This window comes from Pipistrellus hanaki (genome assembly GCF_964339955.1).
Source record: "Pipistrellus hanaki genome assembly, chromosome: 18".
In the NCBI taxonomy this organism is placed as follows: domain Eukaryota; kingdom Metazoa; phylum Chordata; class Mammalia; order Chiroptera; family Vespertilionidae; genus Pipistrellus; species Pipistrellus hanaki.
The window spans coordinates 16,654,455-16,678,208 of NC_140520.1; the positions used below are offsets into that span (position 1 = coordinate 16,654,455).

A 23,754-nucleotide genomic window follows, 5' to 3' on the forward strand; every position below is an offset into this window, starting at 1 on the left:
AGCAAAGTAACAGGATTCAAAATCAATATCAAGAAATCGGTGGCATTTTTATACACTAATAATGAACTAACAAAGAGATAAACACTTAAATACTTAATCGCTGAGGCACCAAAAACATAAGAAAATAAACAAATATCTGGACTTTTGCAACCTGAGAATTGTTAAAATTCTGGAATCTAAACTTGTACTCTTAAAACTTACATAATTTTATTAATGAATGTCACTCCAGTACATTTAATTAAAATAAATAAATAAATTCTGGAATCTCCAGAAGAGAGATTTTTCTTTAGAGAAGATCAGACACAATTGCCCTTTCTATCTTTGTCACAAAAATATGAAGCAATTTGTAAAAAATACAGTAGATGCAAGTTCACTTACATTTTCATCGTCTCACTCACCTCATCGACAAGAGCTGATTCAAAATACTGATAGGCAGTGTTAAGAGAAAGCTTTAACCATATTTTGTATTCCAGGGATGGCCAGAAGACATCAAAGCCCTCATATAAATCCTCCAGGGAGATAAAGCAGGCCTGAAATGACAAGGTGTCATGCAGCAAGCTCAATTTGTACAAAACCATCAGAAAACAATATGCCTGTCACTTTCATCAAACTCTGCCATTTAAAGGCACTGTATTGTCAGAGAGGTTGTTCTTTATGTATAAGACAGTTCAATTAAAGCTATAGACCTACTAGTAGGCTAGGAAAATCCATACCGGTCAATAGCTAAGATAAGGATATGGCTCATGAGCCCAGGATTCAGGAACTAAGCCACATAAGTTACCTATGTTTATTGCCACAGTAGATAAAGTGGGCTCATGTACAATCTTTGTTTCCAGAGGTGACACGCTTACCTGCATAAGGAAGACTACGCTTCCAGGATTCAAGGTACATGAACTCCAATGAGTTCAGTTCAGCTTTGTGACTAAATTCATGCTTCCTATCCTCTTCCAGAAATGAAATGGTATGAAACTGATACAGCGACGCTCCCCCTGTGCCACACACCCCTGAGACTGGTCCCTCTCAGTTGCATCCAAGAGTCCTAGAAGCTTGAGAATTCTGTGTAAGCAGCAACTTTGGCTCTCTTCTGATTGTTCCCACCCTCCAACCCCCAGCTAGTAGAATACCAAGCTACTTATTTGTTGAATAGATAACTTCCTACGTAGCAAGAGAAAATGAAAGGAAGGGAGATTCAGAACAAGCATTCTTCGAAAACACTGCTTTCGTACGATGGCCTATACATGCCAGGCACTTCACATAGGTGTTTTCCCAATCTTCGTAATATCAAAAGTTAGGTATTCTCTCTTTTAATGAATGAGGACACAAAGACTCACAGAGGTTAAAAATACCGCGCTCCAGATGCCACAGCCAGGAATTCAAATGGTAAATGTGCCCTCCCAGTTGCTGGTTGAGGGACTAAATAATATATCAGAACGCCAAGGAAGCAAACATGCTGGCATTCGTCATTTACTTAAGGAAGAATTCATGAATAACCCACAAAATAGACAGAACCAGGGCCTTACCTGTAAAATAGTTTCACAGATGGCGGTATATTCAATTTCACGCTTAAGCAGACAGTTCAACTCTCCAATGATGTCCCCACAAGTACAGAACTCTGTAAATATGGTTTGGGACCCTCTATTAGCCCTATGGTCACTGTCGATTCCAAAGGTAGGAGGTGAACTATGCAGCTGCAAAGGGAAATCCCCAGTTAGAAACCCTTGGCCAGACCATAGGGGCTCCCACTCTTCCTTGCATTTGTTACGATGGAAGGTAAAGGTGCTTTATATGAATCCTCTCAGGTGTGAATTGGGCTTCACAAAAAACACGGTTTCTTTCACATTTCAACTCTCTGAGGCATGAATTGTTTCCAATCTTTAGCTTTACAATTTTCTCCTTATAAACCTTCCTTATGTAAAATCCTACACAAAGTAGTTATTGCCATCTGTAACTAATATCATTCCCCCTGAGTCCATTATATATATATAAAATTGATTTTTTACAGAGAGGAAGGGAGAGGGATAAAGAGTTAGAAACATTGATCAGCTGCCTCCTGCCCACCCCCTACTGGCGATGTGCCCGCAACCAAGGTACATGCCCTTGACGGAATTGAACCTGGGACCCTTCAGTCCGTAGGCTGATGCTCCATCCACTGAGCCAAACCGGCCAGGACCCATTAGATATTCTTTTTGGAACAAGCCAGTGCCTCAAGTGAAACAAACAAACACACCCTTTGATTCCATAAATGCATAAATCAGACATCTGAATTAATTCACCTCCGAACCAAGCCACGAGTTCAGTAAAAGCCTGCCTCCCTTTAAGGTGCTTAAGAATAGCTACCAGGAAACAGCAGAAGGAGACGTTTTTAAGGTGAACACAAGATGGTTGAGTTCCCCCAGGAAAAGAACGGGTAGGCACAGGTGGGGGAAGAAGAAAGGCATCAGACTTGGGGAGGAAGCTGCAGGAATCAACCAGAAGGTTTACAGAATTTCCCAGAAAGTTTAGCTGTAAACATCAAAGATAAAGGTTCTTGTTCTGGACACAGGAGATGGGAAACCAAGGGTCACTGAAGAAGTTGCTGTGACAACTGTACCTTCTCCTCATGAACCCCATTCAGACTTTGGAGTCATTCATGCTTCCAAAGGACTTGGACATTTTTTTTTTTTATAAATTTTATTGATTTTTCACAGAGAGGAGGAGAGAGGGATAGAGAGTTAGAAACATCAATGAGAGAGAATCATCGATTAGCTGCCTCTTGCACACCCCCTACTGGGGATGTGCCCGCAACCACCGTACATGCCCTTGACCGGAATCGAACCCGGGACCTTTCAGTCCGCAGGCCGACGCTCTACCACTGAGCCAAACCAGTCCCGGTGACTTGGACATTTTTAAAACTTAATTTTGAATGCAGTTCAAAGGCCAATTGAGCAATGAGGAATGTCCCTGCTCTTTACAAACCAAGAAAAGAAGATAGCATCTGTGGCAGGCAGAATTCTAAAAAGCCAATTATATTATACTTGAATCTTGGTTTCGCTGTGAAGGGATTTTGGAAATGGAGTTAAGATTTCTAACCACCTGATCATAAGGATGATTATGGATTGTTCTGGGGAGCCCAGCATAATCACTCATAAAGCCCTCAAAAGTAAAAAAGGAAGTAGAATCATTCAAAAAGATGTAACTGTCATCTAGGATCTGGGCATGATTGGGGTCAGGAGCTAGGGCTCACCCATGCATTCAGCTAGTAGTATTTGGATTCTAAAGCATTCCTGTCCCCATCACTTCACTCACATCTTTCTTTTTCTTTGGTCACCAAAGCCTCCTATTGGTCAGATTAAAAATTGTATTTTCGCCGAGACCGGTTTGGCTCAATGGATAGAGCGTCGGCTTGGGGACTGAAGAGTTCCAGGTTCAATTCCGGTCAAGGGCATGTACCTTGGTTGCGGGCACATCCCCAGTAGGGGGTGTGCAAGAGGCAGCTGATCGATGACTCTCTATCATCGATGTTTCTAACTCTCTATCTCTCTCCCTTCCTCTCTGTACAAAATCAATAATATATATATATATATATATTTTTTTTTAATTGTATTTTCACCGAAACCGGTTTGGCTCAGTGGTAGAGTGTCGGTCTGCGGGCTGAAAGGTCCCGGGTTTGATTCCAGTCAGGGGCATGTACCTTGGTTGCAGGCACATCCCCGGTAGGGGGTGTGCAAGAGGCAGCTGGTCGGTGTTTCTCTCTCATCGACGTTTCTAGCTCTCTATCTCTCTCCTTTCCTCTCTGTAAAAAATCAACAAAAAGATTTTTTTTTTTAATTGTATTTTCTATTCTCGTCCTATTAGACCTCCAAGGGGGTGTGACATTGTGGTCCATTTTCCTTAATCCTGACTCTCATTTTCTTTAGGTGAGTAACTCAACCACTCCGAGTACTGGGTTCCTTAATGGAGCATCATGGAAAAGACTGCTTCCTCCCGGGATTGTTGTGAGGAATAAGTAACGGCTATGAAAACCATTTGTGAAACGAGATGCACCTTTCCGATGTGAGGCATTAGTATCCTCTCTCCGCTCTGGCACTCACACTGGGAGAAACGGTTTCATTTGGAAAAGAGATTCTTAAAATTTTGAAACTTTTTCTTGATTCCTAAATTTCTCCTTATGCTATAATCACATATTTCAAATGTTATGATAAAATAATTTTAAATGTTAAATAAGATAATAAGTAGTCCCTTACAATTGCCATTCCTGAAATAATTAGATAGATTCCTTGCGGCATTTCACCTTCTCTACAAATGACATCTCCATAGTCAAAACAGGCAAGTTTGGCTCGCTCCTGAAATAAAAAAGAAAAGAAAACGTCAACACAAAAGCTTCATAGTCTACTTTATTAAGTAGAAATATTTTAAAGCAAAAATGGCTTTCAAGTAGCATAAAACCCCAAACTATATTATTTGGTTTGTTAATGAATTATAATCATGTGCTGACATTCATTAACCTTTAGGAAAAAGAGGGAGAAGCAAGCAAACCATAGACTTTGTGATTAGTAATCAGCACAGTGACTGATAGAAACATCCAATAAATGCGAGGTTGGGTAGACATTTGCAATAAAGTGTGATAAGAAGACAGAGACAGGACGTCCTGAAAAAATCCAGAAAGGCCACAGGACTGTGTCTTGAGTGTCCAGGGAAGACTTTACAGAGGAAAGAACAGCCAAGCTGAGACCTGATGGAAGAGTTACACACGGCCAAGATCCGGTGAGCCGAAGACCATTTGGGCAGAGGGTCCAGTATACGCAGACACCCGAAGCAAACGCAATGCCGCAGGCAGGGCGCGGTGGACACCTGGACTCAGTTAGCCATCAGGCCTCAAGAGGCACAGAGACCAGGGTTCACAATCGTTTTAGGGACTCAGCAATATTTTAGTTTCTTTTAAAGTCAGAAAGAATGAAAGAAGAGAGAATGTTTTAACACTAAAACAGCTAGTACTAGTTAGTACTAATACAGTCATCTTCATCTGAATACAGTCAGAAAGTATAATTTTTGTGACTTTTTTATGGAGGAAGAGACCCACTGAGGCAAAAGCGTGCAGGGCCCATGAAAAGTCATGATGCAGCCTGGGGGAGGCAGGTCTAGGAGCTGGGCCAGAGCCAGGTATTGAAGGATCTGGAAGGCCCAGTAAAGAGTCTATTTTTTTTTTTTTTTTCCAAAATCAGGGGCAAACCACTGAAGAGTTTGTAACAGGAGAATTATGGTGACAGATTTGCATTTTACAAAGATGTGTGAGAAATGTATTTCCAAGCCATTCATAGTGGTTATCACTGAATAGTCCTCTCTCTTCAGTTTACTTTTGGATTATCTGAAAACAAGCATGGATGACAACGATTTTTTTTTATTTTTTTTTAAGTTCACCTAAAGCCAATTACCCAGAGCATGGATTATTCAGACCTTGTTTTTCTACCACTGTCTTCTGGATTACCTTTATAGAGTATGTATGGGCTTTTAGTAAACTACACCTGCTGGAGAATGAAAGAAGGGAGTGGTGAAAATTAACTATTGGGGCTGTGATGGAGACCAAGATTGAATTTGAGTCTTCATTAAGGGGTGTTTGTGTTTGTTTTCCATGTGGTCAGTCATCCACACAATCCCTGGGCTATTTCTAATGAGAATAACACCCCTGTGCTCCCAACTCATTACCATTTTTATCCTTTGAGATCAGATTTAAGTGGCTATCAAGAGCCAGCATACTAAGGAAAAGGACCACTTAAAGAGTGAGAGGTATCTGAAGGGGATAGAGAAAGCCCAACAGCTTTGCCTAGGATGGAGAAGAGGAAGATTGTGCCCTGCTCATAGATTCACCTCAGTGTCTGTGAATCATTAATGTTTGGAATTTTCTTCTCACCGTTTTCCCCATTGCTCCCCCATTCACTGTTGGATATCAGTTATAATTATACTTGTGAAAATTATTATCTATAAAGAACCAAATTCTAATTTTATATTAAAATTGGATTTTTGAAAAACTAAACAGGTTCCATAAAAGCAGGGACTTCATTTATTTTGTTCACTGCCATATCCCCAAACCTCGAATTTATTCTGTCACATAGAGGATATTTGATAAATATTAGTTGGAAGAGCCCCAATTCAGTTGACGTTAGACAACACATGAACTCTGGAATATACCACAGTCCTCACTATTCCCTATTACACTATGCCAGCTGGTTTTACTTTCTTATTTATTTATTTTTAAATTTTTTAATTATTTCAGAGAGGAGGGAGGAGAGAGAAATAGAAATATCAAGGATGAGAGAGAATCATTGATCAGCTGTCTCTTACATGCCCCCTACTGGGGATGGACATGCCCCCTACTGTCTCTTACATGCCCCCTGACTGGGAATTGAACTGTGACCTCCTGGTTCATAGGTCAACGCTCAACCACTGAGCCATACTGGCTGGGCTAGTTTTATTTTTATATTATCTTCCTGACCTGTATAATCATTTAAATTTGAGGACCTTGCTCTAAAAAGTCTTTTCCAGGGTGATCATCTGAAAGTCCAGACTCTACAACATAAAGTAAGATGGGATTGGTAACAATCAGGTAATAGAGCTCACCCTGAGCAGATAATGCATTGTGAGAAAACAATCATTGCTTTGTAGGCTTAAAATGAAATCTCCTCTTGTAGGTTTTGCTGGGCCTCCATTTGACTTATCCTTCATTGGCCACTATAGGAGTCTTGCTTTAAATTTTATAGTTGTTAGTCTTATATTAGAGAGTGGGAAAAACTAAAAATAATTATCAAACTTGAGCCAAAATAGGAGACAGACTCTTTACCTTGAAGAACTCAATGAGAACATCTTTATTTTCCAACCAAATGATATTATGAAGGTATTTGTCAGGAGTAGGGGGCGGGATTGCCATTGGAAAGTTATTCAGTGCTTTTATTTTTGAAAGAAGTACCTAAAAACAAACAAACAGAACAAGGGTGATCAGATCCTATAACAGAAAAGATACATTAGGCTAAACTGAAGAAATCTGCTGAAACCGGTTTTGCTCAGTGGATAGAGCGTCAGCCTGCAGACTGAAAGGTCCCAGGTTTGATTCCAGTCAAGGGCATGTACCTTGGTTGCGGGCACGCCCTTGACCGGGATGTGCAGAAGGCAGCTGATCGGTGTTTCTAACTCTCTATCCCTCTCCATTCCTCTCCGTAATAAATCAATAAAATGTTGGGGTTTTTTTAAAGAAAGAAAAAAACCTGAGAAAATCTAAACAGTTATGCAAATTTAACCTTGATTTTTGATTCAGAGCTTCTCTCGCCATATATAAATTGTCCTCTGACTTTTTTGTCCCTATTCTTCTCTCATTATTATTTTCACTGACATATTATCTCATATTCAATTTATTATCTTTCTCATCCAGTTAACACTTATATTCTACCCTGCCTTAATCTTAAATTATCTAAACTTCAAGGTTGATTACTGTATGATTTAATGCCATGTTCTCTCCATTATTTTCATGTGTATGATTTGCTTCTCTAAACCCTTCTAATTTGGGAGCATACCACTCCAGTTTTGCGGACCCTGAGAAGCCCTCTCTGGCTTCCCCCACCAGGTAAGAGATAACCATTTATCTGTCTTATTCCCAAGGCATCTACAAGGTCTCCCTTACAGAACTCATTGCATTGTAGTCGTAGTATTTGTACTTACGTGTTTCACCCTCCATATTATGTCACTTTTGTTGATTGGATGAACAAGTGACTAAGTGAAAGAATGAAGGAGAGCCTATGGACCTTAGGTGACAGTGTATCCATTAATTATCCCCATCTCCTCAAGAGTCCATAACATATAGTAAGTATCCAATATATATTTAATTAAAATCACCTACCTCCTTATGACCTAGGATTGAAGATTATATCTCTTTGGCTGACAATTTGAAAATTAGCAGGCATTCAATTAGTAACTGTGGAATGATTGTTTACCCATTACCTTTCTAAACAAATTGACAGGAAAAAATGAGTCTGTCTCCTCATAAGGGTTAGCATTTATTTATGGGTATCAAGCATTCAATTGAATCTCATATAGCCTTCAAAGTGATAAATGAAAAAAATATAAAACACAATGCGTGTAGAGGTGTAATTTGAAGAATACTCTAAAGTAGCCCTTCCACTCTCTCTAAAAATCAACGGGAAAATATCCTTGGGTAAGGATTGAAAACAAACAAACAAACAAGTAAATGAAGTTACAGTACAGGTTGGGTGTTAGGCTAATGGAATCAAGCAATATAAAAATTGCTTTGTTACCTTATTCATCTCGATGCCCTCGTGCTTATCGATAATGCCTCTGGAGCAAAGGAAATCAAGGTGTTTCAGAGACTTGGCAATCACGGTCTGGATTGCCTGCCTGGTCTTCAAAGCGATGACCACATCACGACCCTCGTGCTCTATGAGTCCTGATTCAAATAAACCTCTCAGTAAGCAAAAAATGCAATAACCACAATGACTAATCTACACTAATAAAAGAGAAATATGCAAATGGACCATCACTTTGCAACATCCATCAGGAGTGAGTATGCAAATCAACCCAACAAAGATGGAGGTGGCTCCACCCCCAGCTGCTCCAGGCCTTTGGATAGCATACATGAAGGTGAGGAGCAGCCAGGCAGGGCAAGACGCCTGCTCTGAGGGGGAGGTGGAGAGAGCTATAGGAGTGGCCCTCTACCTGAAGTGAAGACTGAAGGCTCCGGCCAGAGCAAACCAGCCTGGGTTCCAGGTGCCCGGGGAAAACTGGTGCCAGCAGCCAGGGGAAGGAAGGCCTATGGCAGGAATCTACATGTATTCAATAAGTGTTGTTGGACGAGTAAATGGGTGATTGCAGAATTGAATGAAAACATGAATTTGTCTTCATTTATTAAATTATGGGATGGTGGGTCCTAGAGCAAATTAAGCCTGAAACATTGCTGGAGGCAAAATGACAGAAATGAAGCTGTCCTACTTCGGGCACAACATGAGAAGGCAGGGTTCTTTGGGAAAAACAATAATGCTGGGGAAAACAGAAGGCAGCAGGAGAGGAGGAAGACCAAATACGAGATAGATTGGCTCCATAAAAGAAATCAGAGGCATGAATCTACAGGAGGTAAGCAGGGCTGCTGAGGATGGGACATTATGGACATCACTCATTTGTAGGGTCACCAGGAGTTGAAGCCAACTCAATGGCACGTAACACACACAAGAAATCAGATACTCCACCGACCTACCTAGTTCTTTGACAGCATCTCGTTTGTTGGTCTCTAAAATTTCATATAATTTCTGTAAGAAGTTAGGAAAAAACATTAATTTCTTATACCAAGTGCATTTCTAACTTTAAAATCTGAGCGGGGAAATACAGTAGTCAAAATCTCCCTCGGTTTATGATTTGGGGGAGATATTTGGCTCAGTTCTGCCCTCTGTGCGATTCTGCTGCCTTCCCCTCGCTCATGCTCATGTTACAATGAATGTTGTGCTTGCCTAACTAATATTTCTCAGAAAAGACTATTGTGCACCGCACACGCACCCAGGAGAATTCTCAGAGATAGACCCTCACTAGGGGAGAGTCAACTGAGCAGTTATTTGGGGAGCCAGTCTATTGGGAGCACAAAAACTGTGGAATAATGAGAAAAAAATATGCTGTCAATTAGTTCATGGTTCCTACTGGATAATTCCTGACATAGCTCCACTCTGGGGTCACCGATCTCTGTTCAGTCATACAAGAGGTGTTTGTCAGATGTCCCGGCCAGCACTCTTCAGGGGACTACTCCCAGGCTTTGAGTCTTTCTGGAGCTTGCACTTGGCCACACCCAAGCCCCTGTGACCTAACGACTGAAGTTTCCGCAGACGGCCAGGCACCGGTGACTGAAATTCTGCTCCCTCGCAATGCTGGCATGGTGCTAGTTACGGAGCACAGCTGTTGGTAATCTCGAGTTTAATCAGTGTCAGTCTTGAGAATAGGCTGTTATTGTGTTAGTTTTAGAAAAACACATGTAATAAATCCCTTGTTTTGAATATAAGAGTAAGATGTACAATTTTTATTAGGTTTTTATCCTCTCCTGATAACTTCGAATCAATGTTGAGACGATGTTAAACTACGGGGCAGCCACATACTGTGGCCCAGCCCCCTTCACACCAATCAAGCTTCCTTTTGCCGCCAACTGTAAGGTGGCTGCAGAGCGACCCTGACAAGAGCGTGTCGAACCAGTTCTGCCTACAAAGAGACTATAACCGTGAAAGCGTGGACACAGTGTGACTTCTCCCACGGTGAGTGGCCACTGCCTGGCTTCTTGAACGCATAAGCAGTTAGGTTTCGTCGTTTGGGTTTTGGCGTGTGTTTTTCCCCATAGGACCTGTGCTAGTCTCTTACCTGATATATGGATTCTCGTCCAGAAATCTGTTTTATCAAAAATTTGGCATCCTCTTGACTTTTGACATAGCCTTTGGTGATACTATACATCAAGCTGAGGCGCCTCTTGATCTGCACGTCCGCGATGTTGATCAGCGGGGGGATTAATATCTGCAATCATGGAGAGGGGGGAAACCTGAAAACGTGACAAGGAAAAGCATGCTCCACAAATCTTTATCCAGTACTTACTATATGCATGTGCTAGGCTTCATTCAAGAACTGTAAGGTTTTATCAATGACAAAAACAAAAGACTGCTACCTAGCAGAGAGTACATTGAACATACAGGAAAAGGTGATAATGCTGTGAGGGAAAAATAGCCTTCAGCGGGTAGAGAGGGATCAGGAAGATGGGATGGGAGGCTGTAAGTTTAGGGAGGGGGTGGGGCACGTTGCCATTTTATGTAGGTGGCCAGGGAAGACCTGTGTAAGGAGAGATTTGAGCAATGACTTGAAGGAGGTGAAACTGTGAACCAATCAGATACCCATAAAGTGTTCCAGGGGAAGAGACAGCTCCTTCCCTCATTTATGTCAAAACAGGGAGGTTTCTGTCTGGCCCGTGTTGCTCAGTGGTTGAGTATCGCCCTATGAACCAAGAGGTCATGGCTTGATTCCCAGTCAAGACACATGCCTGGGTTTTGGGCTCAATCCCCAGTAGGGGACGTGCAATGATTCTCTCTTATCACTGATGTTTCTATCTCTCCCTCTCACTTCCTCTCTGAAATCAATCAATATATATATATATATATATATATATATATATATATATATATATATATCAGTGAGGTTTCTGAACACATTTAACAAAAGGTATAGGAAAAAAAAAAAAAAGACCCAAAATTTTAAAATGTGAAGTTTTACCTTGATCAGAGGAATAAATCTAATTATTCTTAAATACCCAAATATTATTGTAGACTGAATAAGAAACAAGTTTTCTGGTCTCAATTTGACAAAGTATAAACAAAACATATCAGTAATTCCGATGATCAGGATACAAAATTCCAGAGTATTCCAATATTGACTAAAATATTTCCTTTTCATAATTATTATCTGTTTAGAAAACAAATAGAACATATGTCATTTCATAGTACCTATACAATGATGTATGTGGAGGTAGGAGGGAGTCTTAAAAGTTAACAGTTACATTCTCAACAAATGAGTTATATTCCAAAAGTTGGGTTTTAAGTTATTCATTTTGAATTTTTAAAAAAATGACTTTTAATTTTCAACATAAAAAAAATCACAATTTAATTCAAACTATATAATTCTCTAATTAATCTGAAGTGCCCAGAACAAACCATGAAAAATATTGATAAACAGGTTCATTGTGATACTATTAGTAATAAAGTATGAAAACAATCTTATCTTTTGAAGTAAAACATAGTTCTCCTGATGAGGATCTAGCAAACCAGTTTGTATTTACTCATTTATTTTTTGCATCATTACAGAGAAAAATCGAGGGAAACATCCTGTCTAAACTTTCAATTCTTGGCACTTGAACTTTGAGAGTCTGTTCACTTTATGATAGTTGCCATATTTGCTATCCAAAACTGTGGCTATTATACTGATTTCATTATTAAACCCAGAAAATTAAAAAAGATTACTAAAATTCTAGGATTCTATCAACTGTTAGAGCAAGTGTCTTTTAGCATCAAGTTATTTCAAAAGTAAATTCACAATATCTGAATTGTTCTTTTTATAGGATATATTTCTATTTAAAACAGTACCTTCAATGCTGTCTGTAATACATATAAAAATATAAAATAGTAGTTTACTAATATCAGAGATATCTCATTTAACTTTCTTGCCACTGCACATAAATGAAGTATCATAGGATAAATATATATAAATGATATAATGTGTCCTGCATGGTCAAATTCTTCTGAAAATACAATGTGATATATAAATAACAGAATTTTATTATTTCTGAAAAAAAGAGAGATCAAGTATAATGTTAGATCACTTTCAAAGTATAACAAGATGTAAAGTTTAACATTTATTTAAACAAATCATGAACAGTAATTTGAAGAAAGTATAAGTAATATAAAATAATAGATAAGCAAAAATCTAAAACATACTTTCTATATATAAAAATCATAGTGGAGAAATAAAACTTTAGCTCTTATTAATCTATGTCAGTCATAGAAAGTATTTTTTAAAATCAAGGTGAATGTACAATACATAGGAAACAGTGCAAAGATTTATACATTGAAAACAAGAAACAAAATTAGAGAAGAAAGTAGCATTGTTTAAAATTAAGGACAGGGTCCAGCTGAGGTGACTCAGTGGTTGAGCATTGGCCTATGAGCCAGGAGGTCACGGTTTAATTCCCTATCAGGGAACATGCCCAGGTTGCAGGCTCAATCTCCAAGTGTGGGACTTGCAGGAGGCAGCTGATCAATGATTCTCTCTCATCATCAATGTGCTTCTCTCTCTCTCCCTCTCCCTTCCTCTCTGAAATCAATAAATATTCTATATAATAAAAGGCTAATGTGCAAACCGACCCGACTATGGAACAGCCAGTCACTATGATGTGCGCTGACCACCAGAGGCTCAACACAGGAGTTGCCCCCTGGTGGTCAGTGTGCTCTCACGGGGGGAGTGCCGCTCAGCCAGAAGCCGGGTTCACGGCTGGGGAGCACAGCGGTGGTGGCAGAGCCTCCCCCCCCTCCATGGCAGTGCTAAGGATGTCTGAGGTCTGTTCCTAAGGGACATCCCCTGACCATCTAGAGTAGAGTCTAACCAAAAGAGATTAACTGTGTATATGTCAAGACTTTAGGGTTTTAATTTTTTATATTTCTCTTTAAACTTAATAAATAAATAAAAATTGTCCAAATTTGTTATGAAAGGTATGTTATCCACTTAAATTTAGTAGTGTCACCCACCCAGGCCAGTGTGGTTCAGTGGTAGAGCATCAGCCTGTGCACTGCAGGGTCACAGGTTCAATTCCCCGTCAAGGGCACATGCCTGGGTTGCAGGTTTGTTTCCAGCTTTTGGGAGGCAACCAGTCTCCCCTCCTCTCATGTCTCTCCCCCCTCTTCCCCCAACACACACACACACACACACACACACACACACACACATACACACACTCTCTCTCTCTCTAAAAAATCAATGAGAAAAAAATATCCTCAGGTGAGATTAACTAACAAACATAATTTAGTAGTGTCAGTGTTCCCAGTAACTTCTTGTTTTGACATAGTCTATTAGTAGAAAAACCTTGACTTCCTGCTCTGACAAATCTACCAGTTCACAGCTTATGTATTGTAAGAGTCTACCCAAGTGAAGTAAAAATCTATATCTTGTGACACTTTGGAAAGCTGGTTATAGGTATGGTTAGTGCCATGTGTGGTTTTTCCTAATTCCAGACCCTCAAGAGAGCCACTCTATGGCACAAATGGAATTAAGTAGAGAGCTTTAGTCCACATGCCTGATATTTCTCACCCCAGCTTGGTGTTAAGCCCAGGAAAATACCAGAAGAATATGTGAGCAAACTCGGTATGAAGTGTGACTCTAAGGCATGGCAAATAAAACTTGAAGCAGCCAAACCTGACCCTCTGCTTCTTCCTGCCCCTCTCCCCCAGAGAATTCAGGATCTGCTGAAACACAATGGCAAAAGGCAAGCAAGCACTCTGCTCGGTCGCCACTCAGCCAGTAGCAGTTGACCATAATGCCAGTGTGTTTTTTAAATAAGAAAAACCAAAGTAATGTATTCCGATGATGTAAAAAGGTCATATTGTCAAGTATATTCCTATGAACGGTTCACAGTACTTACCCAATTGGAATAAAAAGTGTCGTTTCTTTATGATATTCCAAGAGAGTTAAAATTTTTTTAAACTTCATAAGCCAACTTCTAGCTTTTACGTAAGTTGAAACATCATAAATAGTCATGAATCTAAGAGAGAAACGTATGCATATGTTAAAAGAAAGAGTAAGCGTTAGCTGTCCTTGGGGCAGTGGTCAGCAAACTGCAGCTCTCGAGCCACATGCAGCTCAAGAGCCATCGTTTGCCGCTCTGTTGACCAATGAGTTTGCCGACCACTACCTTGGGGTAATCTAAAAGGAAAAGTTAGACTCCTTGTAATGTGGGTTTATTAAGCATGCTGAGGGCTGAGCCTCTGTATCCATCCACTGACCACTCATGGTATGGGGCAGGAACATACTTAGCATCAGACTCCCTCTGTGTCTGTGCCTGGAAACATTCCCGACCTGTGTATAACATAATTAAGATTTCTCCCGACCCATTCTTTGGGGTTCGGAATCAAGCTTCCCTTTGTCACGCCTTGCTAGCCCAAACCTCTCCAGGTCCTGCAGGCCCTGGCTTTCCCAAACTTTATCTAGGAACTGATTCCAGATCTCCCAGATGGATTACCAGGCTACTAGGCTGTCAGCTGTCACCCAGAGGGGATCCCCTCTCATTGTTGCCCTGCAGCTATGTCCTGAACCATCCATTAGCTCCTGTTTGCCAGTACTGTGATCAGGTATCAGTGTATCTCTGAGATTCTGAGCCTTTCCCACCAGGTTTAATTGCATCTAGTAGCTGGGTCAGTTCCTCCAGAGTGTTCCAACTCATGGATTGTCTAATAGCAGGCTTCAGGCTTCCCTACCTCTCCTAGCCAGCAATTTAGTGAATTTGATATAAAGACAAAATGATTATAATAGTAATTGAAACTATCTGGGTGCTCTTTCGTGACTCTCCTAGTCTGTAATTTAATTACATTGTAGTCAGATCTTCCTTCCAAATCTAATGTCGCTAATATTCAGGGAGGGAACTGTAAACAACTCAAATAGGAAATAGACATATTGATGGATGGATGGATGGATGGATGGATGGATGGACAGGTAGATGGATGAGATAATTAGATTGATCAATCAGGACATTTAACTCTCAGTTCATTCATTCCTTATCACAAATCCATTCAATTTTAGAAATATCAGTTAAATAAAAACTATACTTACTTTCCTGGGATGGGACAATAGCTTTTGGTTGCACCAATTAATATTCGGGCTGCCTCTGTATCAAGGATTCCATCCTGACATTGTTTTTCAAAGCTACTCTAAACATACAATTTTAAATAAAAATTACAAAGGACCAAAACGTAAGTGCAGTGAATTCTGCTTAATCTTTATGTAGCCCTCACTATTATTATTGAACTCATTACAATGAAAGTATTCTTTTACCAAAAGATGCTATAGCAGGAACTACTTTTTATTCAATTTAAGTATTTACTGAATACTCCTTTTTTTTTTTCTTTTTTTTTTTTTTGCAAAGTACTGTTCTGGATGTTTTAAAAGATACAAAGGTTTCTAGCTTCAGGAAACTTAAAATTTGTGCTATTCAAAGAGTTTACTTTAGTAATACAAACAGGATCAGTAGCATCATCTTTCTACAGCAGCATAGATTATACAAATTATTTATTCAAAGGGTAACTATCCCACAAAGAACTACCAATAGATAAAAGTAAACTGTCCTTTTTAAAAAACTTTTCCCCCTCAGGCTTATTGAGATATAATTGACATTTACTATTATGTAAGTTTTAAATGTACATGATGATTTGAAACATATATATTACAAGCTAATTACCACAATAAGATTAGAACACATTTATTACCTCACTTAATTACAACTTTTTGTGTGTAGTGAGATTATTTAAGATCCACTTTCTCGGCACCTTTCAAGTATATGATGCAGTATTTTTTTTTAATATATTTTAATTGACTTTTTACAGAGAGAAAGGGAGAGAGATAGAGTTAGAAACATCGATGAGAGAGAGACATCGACCAGCCTTGGATGTGCCCACAACCAAGATACATGCCCTTGACCCAGAATCAAACCCGGGACCTTTCAGTCCGCAGGCCGACGCTCCATCCACTGAGCCAAACCGGTCCTGGCTGCCATTGATATTTTAAACTTGGAGGTTAAAGTTACCTCCTGGGCCTACTTCTTTCTTCACTAAACTTCCTCATATGCTGATCATGTACTCTTGCCTTATAAATGTACACATTGCTTCTACTCATTGTTCATTATTGTATTCATTGTAGAAGCTACAAATATTCCCAAGGCCTAGGCTTTTGAACATTCCCCAAATCATTTTCCCACATTTTATTAGTCAAAACAAGTGACAAGAGCAGCCCAAATCCAATGGGAGGAGTCACTGGATAAGAGACTTCCCAACTCTGAGAAGGACAGATCCATTATTTGAAATGTGTGAACTTTATTGGAATCCAACTTAAAAATATAAACTAAAAATACACATTGGTCACATTTATCAGACAATTGGAAATTTGATCATTGATTTGATATTTGATGCTATTAAGATATTACTAATTTTAGGTTAATATATTATTTTTTACTATACTTTTTTAAAAAGATTTTAAAATTATGGAAGGTGGGGGAGTGAATGAAGGTGGGAATAGGGTAGGGTTGGTCCTGTGTGGATGGGTTTTTAAAGATGGGTTCATGACACTATCATACCTACTTTTGTATATGTTAGACATTTTTCATAATAATACATTTTAAAATAAAAATAAAAAAGGACTCTGTAAATAATGAGTATTTTAAATACTTGTAGTATTGAATAACATTTGTCTTATTTAGAATGTAGCCCCAAGTTAAAGTGTGCAATTTGATAAGTTGACTTAACTTGGTTTTACCTAGTAATCTTCCTATGTTAATAGTAGAACATTTAAATATTAAGTTAGAAATATTTTAAGAGGATTTTTGACTCGCTAGATTTATTTTAACTTATTAGATTTATAAGAATTAAATGATTACTTGAGAGAATTTTCTATAAAAGGAACTCAAATATTTGAGGATATTTACTTTACTAAATATGTAAATGAAATCATGCATCATTCAGACCCCCAAAAAGTAAACTATAAAAATCCACTAGACTTAAAAACAGAATGAGATTTGTTACTTGAACTTTAAAGCCTAAAGAGATTTTTAATTTTTATTTTTAACTTTCATAAATAAAGCATAAATTTAACAACCAATAGACTATCAAATGATGGAAAAAAAATGTTTTTCTAAGTCACCTGTAAACCATAAGTAAGAATTAAAAGCATTGCAAGAATACCGAAACCAGTTTGGCTCAGCGGACTCAAGGGTCCCAGGTTCGATTCCGGTCAAGGGCATGTACCTTGGTTGTGGGCACATCCCCAGTGGGAGGTGAGCAGGAGGCAGCTGATCAATGTTTCTTTCTCATCAATGTTTCTAACTCTCTGTCCCTCTCCCTTCCTCTCTGTGAAAAATCAATAAAATATATATTTAATAAAAAAATAAAAAATAAAAGCATTGCAAGAATTAAAAAAAAACAAACTTAAAAGCAGATTATGTGAACAGTACCAACCATTTGTATGATGGCCACATGCAATCTGGCTTCTTCTATTAAAACTTCATCAGTTGGGGACTCCTGCTCTTTTTCATCAGTTGAAGTGTGGTGAAACTGAATGGCTTTAGACTGTGTATAGATAAAGTTAAAAATAAGTGAGAATGATTAGTCACTTGGAGATTTAAATATTTATTCAGAATTGCTCAAATGAAGGACCATGTTCATGTGGATAACCTCCTACATATTGTGGCAAAGTAACTATTTGAGGAGATTTAGAAGTGAAATTCTTCCCCCAAATGGTCTATGCTTTACTGCTCTTTTGCTTATTAAAATACGAATCTGGAGAGAGATCTCTCAGTTCCTGAACTGGTTGGAAATATCAGCTTGAAAGTCCATTCATGATTATTCATTCAATCAGCCAATTGGTGAAAACACTAATTCTCCCAGATTTGCCAAATGGGTTAGATCATCAAGACAAAATTCAAAGAAGTCTTTTCACCAAGACAGCAAAGCTGGCAAACATACCCCCTCCCAAGTTTCTGACATTTTATTAGCAGAATTAAGTTTTTCATAATCAACTAAAGCAAGAGAGGCAGACCCAAGAAGGGAAAGAAGCCAGGCATCAACTCACAGAAATTCTGTATTTAATCTTCGTTTTTTCTTCTACTAAGGTCCAATTAACATTTGTCAAAATTTTCTCTGTTTTAAATAAAGTTATTGTGTTCTGTATTATCTCCTGGATGTGGTTAATGGCGTTTTGCATGGCCATCTGTCTTGGAAGAGAAATAACACACAAACCTGTAACAGAGAAAGCAAGAGCGTTGGATAATGCACTGACCACGGCAAGGAGAAGCAAGAACATTGCGTGATGTAGTGAAAGCGCGGCCTGGCCTGCATAGCTTAGGGTAAAGACAACATTTTGTCCAGAGCTTTCCAGAAAATCACTCAACCATTTGTTTCCTTTTGGCTGTATAAGCTTACCTTTATCTGACTCAAATGCTAATGAATATTTTATTAGTTTCCTTTCATTCCCCCTAGCTATAGACCTGACTCGCTATTTCAAGGCACCACTGGATATTTCTCAAAGTGTGGAGAACTCCATGTGTCTTCTATAGGGAGAAGGGCTGCTTAAAGTACGCAAGTTCCCGGGCTCCATTCCATGCCAGCAGAAGCAGACTGGCCTGGGAATTTGCATTTTAACAAGTTTTTCAACTGATTCTTTAAAAAAAAAATAGATGTTATTGATTTTTTACAGAGAGGAAGGGAGAGGGATTGAGAGTTAGAAACATCAATGAGAGAGAAACATTGGTCAGCTGCCTCCTGCACACTCCCTACTGGGTATGTGCCCACAAGCAAGGTACATGCCCTTTACCAGAATTGATCCTGGGACCCTTGAGTCCGCAGGCTGACGCTCTATCCACTGAGCCAAACCAGTTAGGGCCCAACTGATTCTTATACATAAATAAAGTTTAAAAGCCACTGCAATAAACATCTCTCAAATTTAACATCTCTGTTTTCTTGGCCAGCAAACCTACATGTCCAAACCTTGTAGCAGCTTGTATTTGCTTGAGGTAAGAATGTGAAGTTATAGGTATGAGGCTCACTTGCCAAAACCATGAATGTAATTAGTGAGCTTAGCCTACTTGCTCTTGCTCGAAGGTCCATCTCAGTCAAAACAATTCTTTCTTCCTAATTGTAAATGCCTCATAAGTGGTTTCACAATGTTTCTGTTTAACTTGATGCCTTCTCTATGGGCACTGTGTTCAATGGTGGTAGTATTTGAAATTCTGGGGATTCAGAAAGGTCTGGAGGCATACCCTTGTCGGTTCTCTGTGGTCCCCTATGGTCCCAACAAAGATGTGTTTGACTATAGTTAGAAGCTTTGGATTTAAAATACCCCTGGCTGAGACCACACTGGAAGAATTTATTCATGTGCCTAATTACATCCTACCCATGTGATGGCGCCACAGCCCCATCTGGGAACGTTGCTCTGGGGAAACATGAGTATGGGTGGGGAGGGCGGAGCAATGCGTTTGAATGAATGAACATGTTGAAGATGATCTCTATCGCTGGTTACAATGCTTTCTAAGAAACCGTATGATTACTAACTTGGTTTATCAAGGGAAATTGGTATTATAAACCCTAGCCAGTTTGACTCAGTGGATAGAACATCGGGCCCTCAGGCTAAAGCATCCTGGATTCGATTCCTACAGTCAAGGGCAGGTACCTCAGTTGTAGGCTCAATTCCCGGCCCATGCAGGAGGCAACCACTCACATCAGTGTTTCTCTCTCTCAGTCTCTCCTCCTCTCTTCTACTCTCTCTAAAAACTCAATGGAAAAATATCTCGGGTAAGGATTAACAACAACAACAACAAAAATCTGTCCCTACAATCCCAACAATAATCTGTTTACATTATTTCCCCCAATTAGCTAATGAAATATAGATATACGTTACCTAATGTCCTGGCTAAATGAATCATCATGTATGAATTTATTCCCATAGTCATTAATGATAGTACTTGTACATAAAATATAAACTAAAAAAACAAACAAAACATACAAGTAGTTAGAGCCAAAACATTAATAAGTTATCCAAAGGGAAACATTGTTCAGTTAACCACCAACAAAATTCTATCTTAATCCACATTTTTTAATCCTGCCTCTGATAAGTAAATTGAGGCAAAGGATTGTTTTGTGAGCAGTGCATGAGTACAATATACTAGGGCAGAAATCAGCTTTCAGTCTGAAGGAGAAAAGAAAGATTTCGAGTTTCTGGGCAAGAGAAGAACCCCGAGAGGCAGCAGCCACGAAACCAGCACAGAAGGCAGTGGGAAGACCCCAGCAACAGTGGGCAGTGGGGACCACAGGCGGGACAGGGACTGGTGCCTACCACCAGCATTTCCTGAAACTGGACAGGAGGCTCTGCAGGAGGCAGAGCTGTGCTAGGGTCTGGAGAGGGGCCATGCAGAAGCAGAAACACAACCACATTTGGAGTTCTTGGCTCTGCTATTTTTTCCCATGTACTTTGGGGCCAGTTAAGCACTCTTGAGCTTCAGTGTCCTTCACTGGAAAATGGAGTTAATAGCAATATGTCCTTCAGGGAGCATTTCCCAAGCTTGACTGGTAACAACAGAGCACCTGGCGTGCCAATTAAAGATACCAACTCCCCTTCTGCCATGCAGACTCTATTCTGTAGGTCTGGGGAGAAGAGCGGGGCGCAAAAGGGATTCTTAACATCAGACAGATTTGGGAAACACTGTGGAATGATAGTCAAATGTGAGTTAACATGTCATTGACTTGCTCTGAGGCCAATTTCTTGCACAAAAGAAAACTGAAGGATTTCAGATATTGGTTATTATACTTTTCCTTTGGAGGGTGGAAGAGCCCAAAGTCTTGTCAAAACTACAGGCTAGTTTGGACTCCAAATTAATTCCCCAGACCACTCCTACGGATCTGCTGTGCGAACCTCAGCACTGTCACAAATGGCGAGGCACCCTTTCGTGGTCAGCAGATGCACTAGGATCCTTGGATCTCCGCACAGCTGCTGCCACCACCAGGTTGCCCATTGGCCAGCCCCTGGGGGAAGGGCTTTGAGAGAGAGTGGAAAGGAAACCAACCTTTGTTTGTCGATATACATATTGTGCTCTTAAGCCAAAATTTTTTTTAAGAAATTAACTTTTAAAAATCAGCTATAAAGACATAAATGCAATTCGATTCTTAATTCAAACATTTTTAAAAATCTTTCTTCTCCTCGTATATATTTAAGTAACATCTCAGGTTTTGCTCTAATGGTTATAGGGATTGGACTGCTCTAGACAGGGTATTTTTTTTTATGCTTTCTGACAGCTATTAAACAATAGCATGTATATGCCCAATAACATTTATTGAGCTTTTACTAAACATCCTCAACTGGAAATGATGGCTCCACGAGTTTAGGGAACTTGCCCCAGGTCACTCAGTCTGTGAATGGTAGGCCAGGATTCGATCCCAAGTCCGTCTGTCTCCCATGCCCATAATCTGTATTTGACTGTTGGTCCCTTTCACATTGACAAGATTGGTCAAGTTTCTTCTGCAGGTTCCTTTCTATAATACTTAAAATAATGTATTTTTCAAATCTAATTTTTAAAAGGGTCAACTTTGTTATTGGGTAAAATTACAAATGTTACAAAATGAATAAATATGAATAATCATGAGACATGATTTTCCTACCAATTCTGGTGAATCCTCTTTATGTGCAGCCAGATTATAAATTTCAGGAGCCAAGAGCAAATTAAAAACACCTTTGATACCAGACCATGCTATCACAACTCCCCATCTCCAATTATATTCATAACTTGCACGCATCAGAATAGGGCTCACTAACACAATAGTAAACAATCTGGGGAGAGAAAACACATTTTTAAGTCACACCTTATGTATTAATGTTATTCATGGTTGAAACTAAGTACTAGATTTCATATGAAATTTTTCAGGAAAGAGAAGACAATCCACTTTATTGATAAATTGTTCAAAACTTTCTGGAACTAACCAAATCTACTATCTTGCACATAATACTCAAATCTTGAAAAGTAATGCTAGCAGTTCTATACAAATGTAAGGAATTATCATTTACACTAGTGGTACTGTTTTGATTTTGGTGGTAAATTCCTATAGTGAAACTTCTTCCAATATCATCAATGAATTCATCTATTCCCTGAAAGGCCATATCTAGATTCAGAAATTAGCCTGGAGGACATACAATCATGGCTAAAAAGCTACATTATCATAGACACATTAATAAACTTGGCTCAACCACATTTTTCTTATGTTCCAACAAGAATCATACACTAAATGCCAAATATATCATTTCCATTTGCGCCTTATTTCTCTATAGATAATTTTTCTATAGGACCCTGTGCCAAAATTTAGAATCCATCTCCAGGGAATCTGCACCAAAAGAATATCAGTATTGTCCTTCAAATAAGATCTCAGTAGAAACAGAATTGATATGTTCTCAGCCTCAAAAAAATACACTGTGGGGAGAATCCAAGATGGCAGCATAGGTAAACACCTAACCGCAGCCTCACACAACAATTTCAATAAAATACAACTAAAATACAAAATGGACATTACCCAGAACTACAGGAAAGTCAACTGACTGGAAATTCTACAATGAGAAGGAAAGAGAAAACCAGAAGGAAAAGCAGAGGAGCTGTAAAAGTCTAAGGTACAGAGACACATTGCGTGCACGGAGAGGACAGAGCCGGAGAAGAGGGGGAGGCTGAGTGCCTGGCTGGCGTTTCCTAGCAGGAAGGAGATAAAAGCTCTGGACTGTGCTGAACCCCAGATCTGACAGTACTGAACCCCAGTTCTAGGCCAAACCCTGGGGACCCAGGATCATACAGAGGGAACCTGGGCTGTAAGGCGGAATCTCAGGGGAGCGGCCAAAGGCAGTCCCAGAGGCGCGTACATTGCACGCAGAGAACGGACAGTTGACTGTGCCACTGGATTGCCCTAGCGGGAAGGAAACAAAAGCTCCAGACTGCTCTGAGCCCCACTTCCAACTCCACTTCCAACTGAACTGAACCCCAGTTCTGGGCTCATTGGGGGAGAGCCTAGACTGTTTCATAGCAGGCGAAACTTGAGGGTAACTTTCTCTCAGAGGTGCTTGAAGTGAGTACCGCAGGACACTGAGGAACACTGAGACTCTGGAGCCTTATAGGACAGGGATCACAGAAGCCAAGGCTGTAGGCTCCACCCTGAAACTCCGCCCCATTCAAGCTGAACACAGAGACTTTTAAGGCTACCAACTCAGGGAAGTTGTGAAAATGCTGAGACAAGGAAACAGATCACAAATGAAAGAAATGGAGGACAAAAAGCGACTGGATATAGAGTTCAAAACCATGCTTATAAGGTTTTTCAAGAATTTCCTAGAAAAGGTCGATAAAATAAACGAGATCTATGAGGATATGAAAAGGGATCAACAAGAAATAAAGAATACATTGTCTGAAATAAAAAATATTATACAGAATCC

The 23,754-nt window shown here is 39.5% G+C and overlaps 1 protein-coding gene across 1 annotated transcript in view; it reads right to left on the minus strand.

Annotated features, from left to right (window-relative positions):
* The window catches only part of SLC9C2 (solute carrier family 9 member C2 (putative)), a gene marked incomplete at its 5' end in the record, with an annotated part of 49,179 nt that overhangs the window by 6,597 nt on the left and 18,828 nt on the right, over nucleotides 1-23,754 (minus strand). Inside the window, 15 exons of the mRNA XM_084866524.1 lie at nucleotides 399-530; nucleotides 1,521-1,688; nucleotides 4,224-4,322; nucleotides 6,815-6,940; nucleotides 8,280-8,428; nucleotides 9,233-9,284; nucleotides 10,372-10,521; nucleotides 11,269-11,457; nucleotides 12,135-12,333; nucleotides 14,183-14,302; nucleotides 15,367-15,464; nucleotides 17,760-17,870; nucleotides 18,373-18,539; nucleotides 20,197-20,278; nucleotides 21,951-22,119. Of these exons, the coding sequence (XP_084722650.1) occupies nucleotides 399-530; nucleotides 1,521-1,688; nucleotides 4,224-4,322; nucleotides 6,815-6,940; nucleotides 8,280-8,428; nucleotides 9,233-9,284; nucleotides 10,372-10,521; nucleotides 11,269-11,457; nucleotides 12,135-12,333; nucleotides 14,183-14,302; nucleotides 15,367-15,464; nucleotides 17,760-17,870; nucleotides 18,373-18,539; nucleotides 20,197-20,278; nucleotides 21,951-22,119 (2,011 nt within the window). The remainder of the gene's footprint in view (nucleotides 1-398; nucleotides 531-1,520; nucleotides 1,689-4,223; nucleotides 4,323-6,814; nucleotides 6,941-8,279; nucleotides 8,429-9,232; nucleotides 9,285-10,371; nucleotides 10,522-11,268; nucleotides 11,458-12,134; nucleotides 12,334-14,182; nucleotides 14,303-15,366; nucleotides 15,465-17,759; nucleotides 17,871-18,372; nucleotides 18,540-20,196; nucleotides 20,279-21,950; nucleotides 22,120-23,754) is intronic.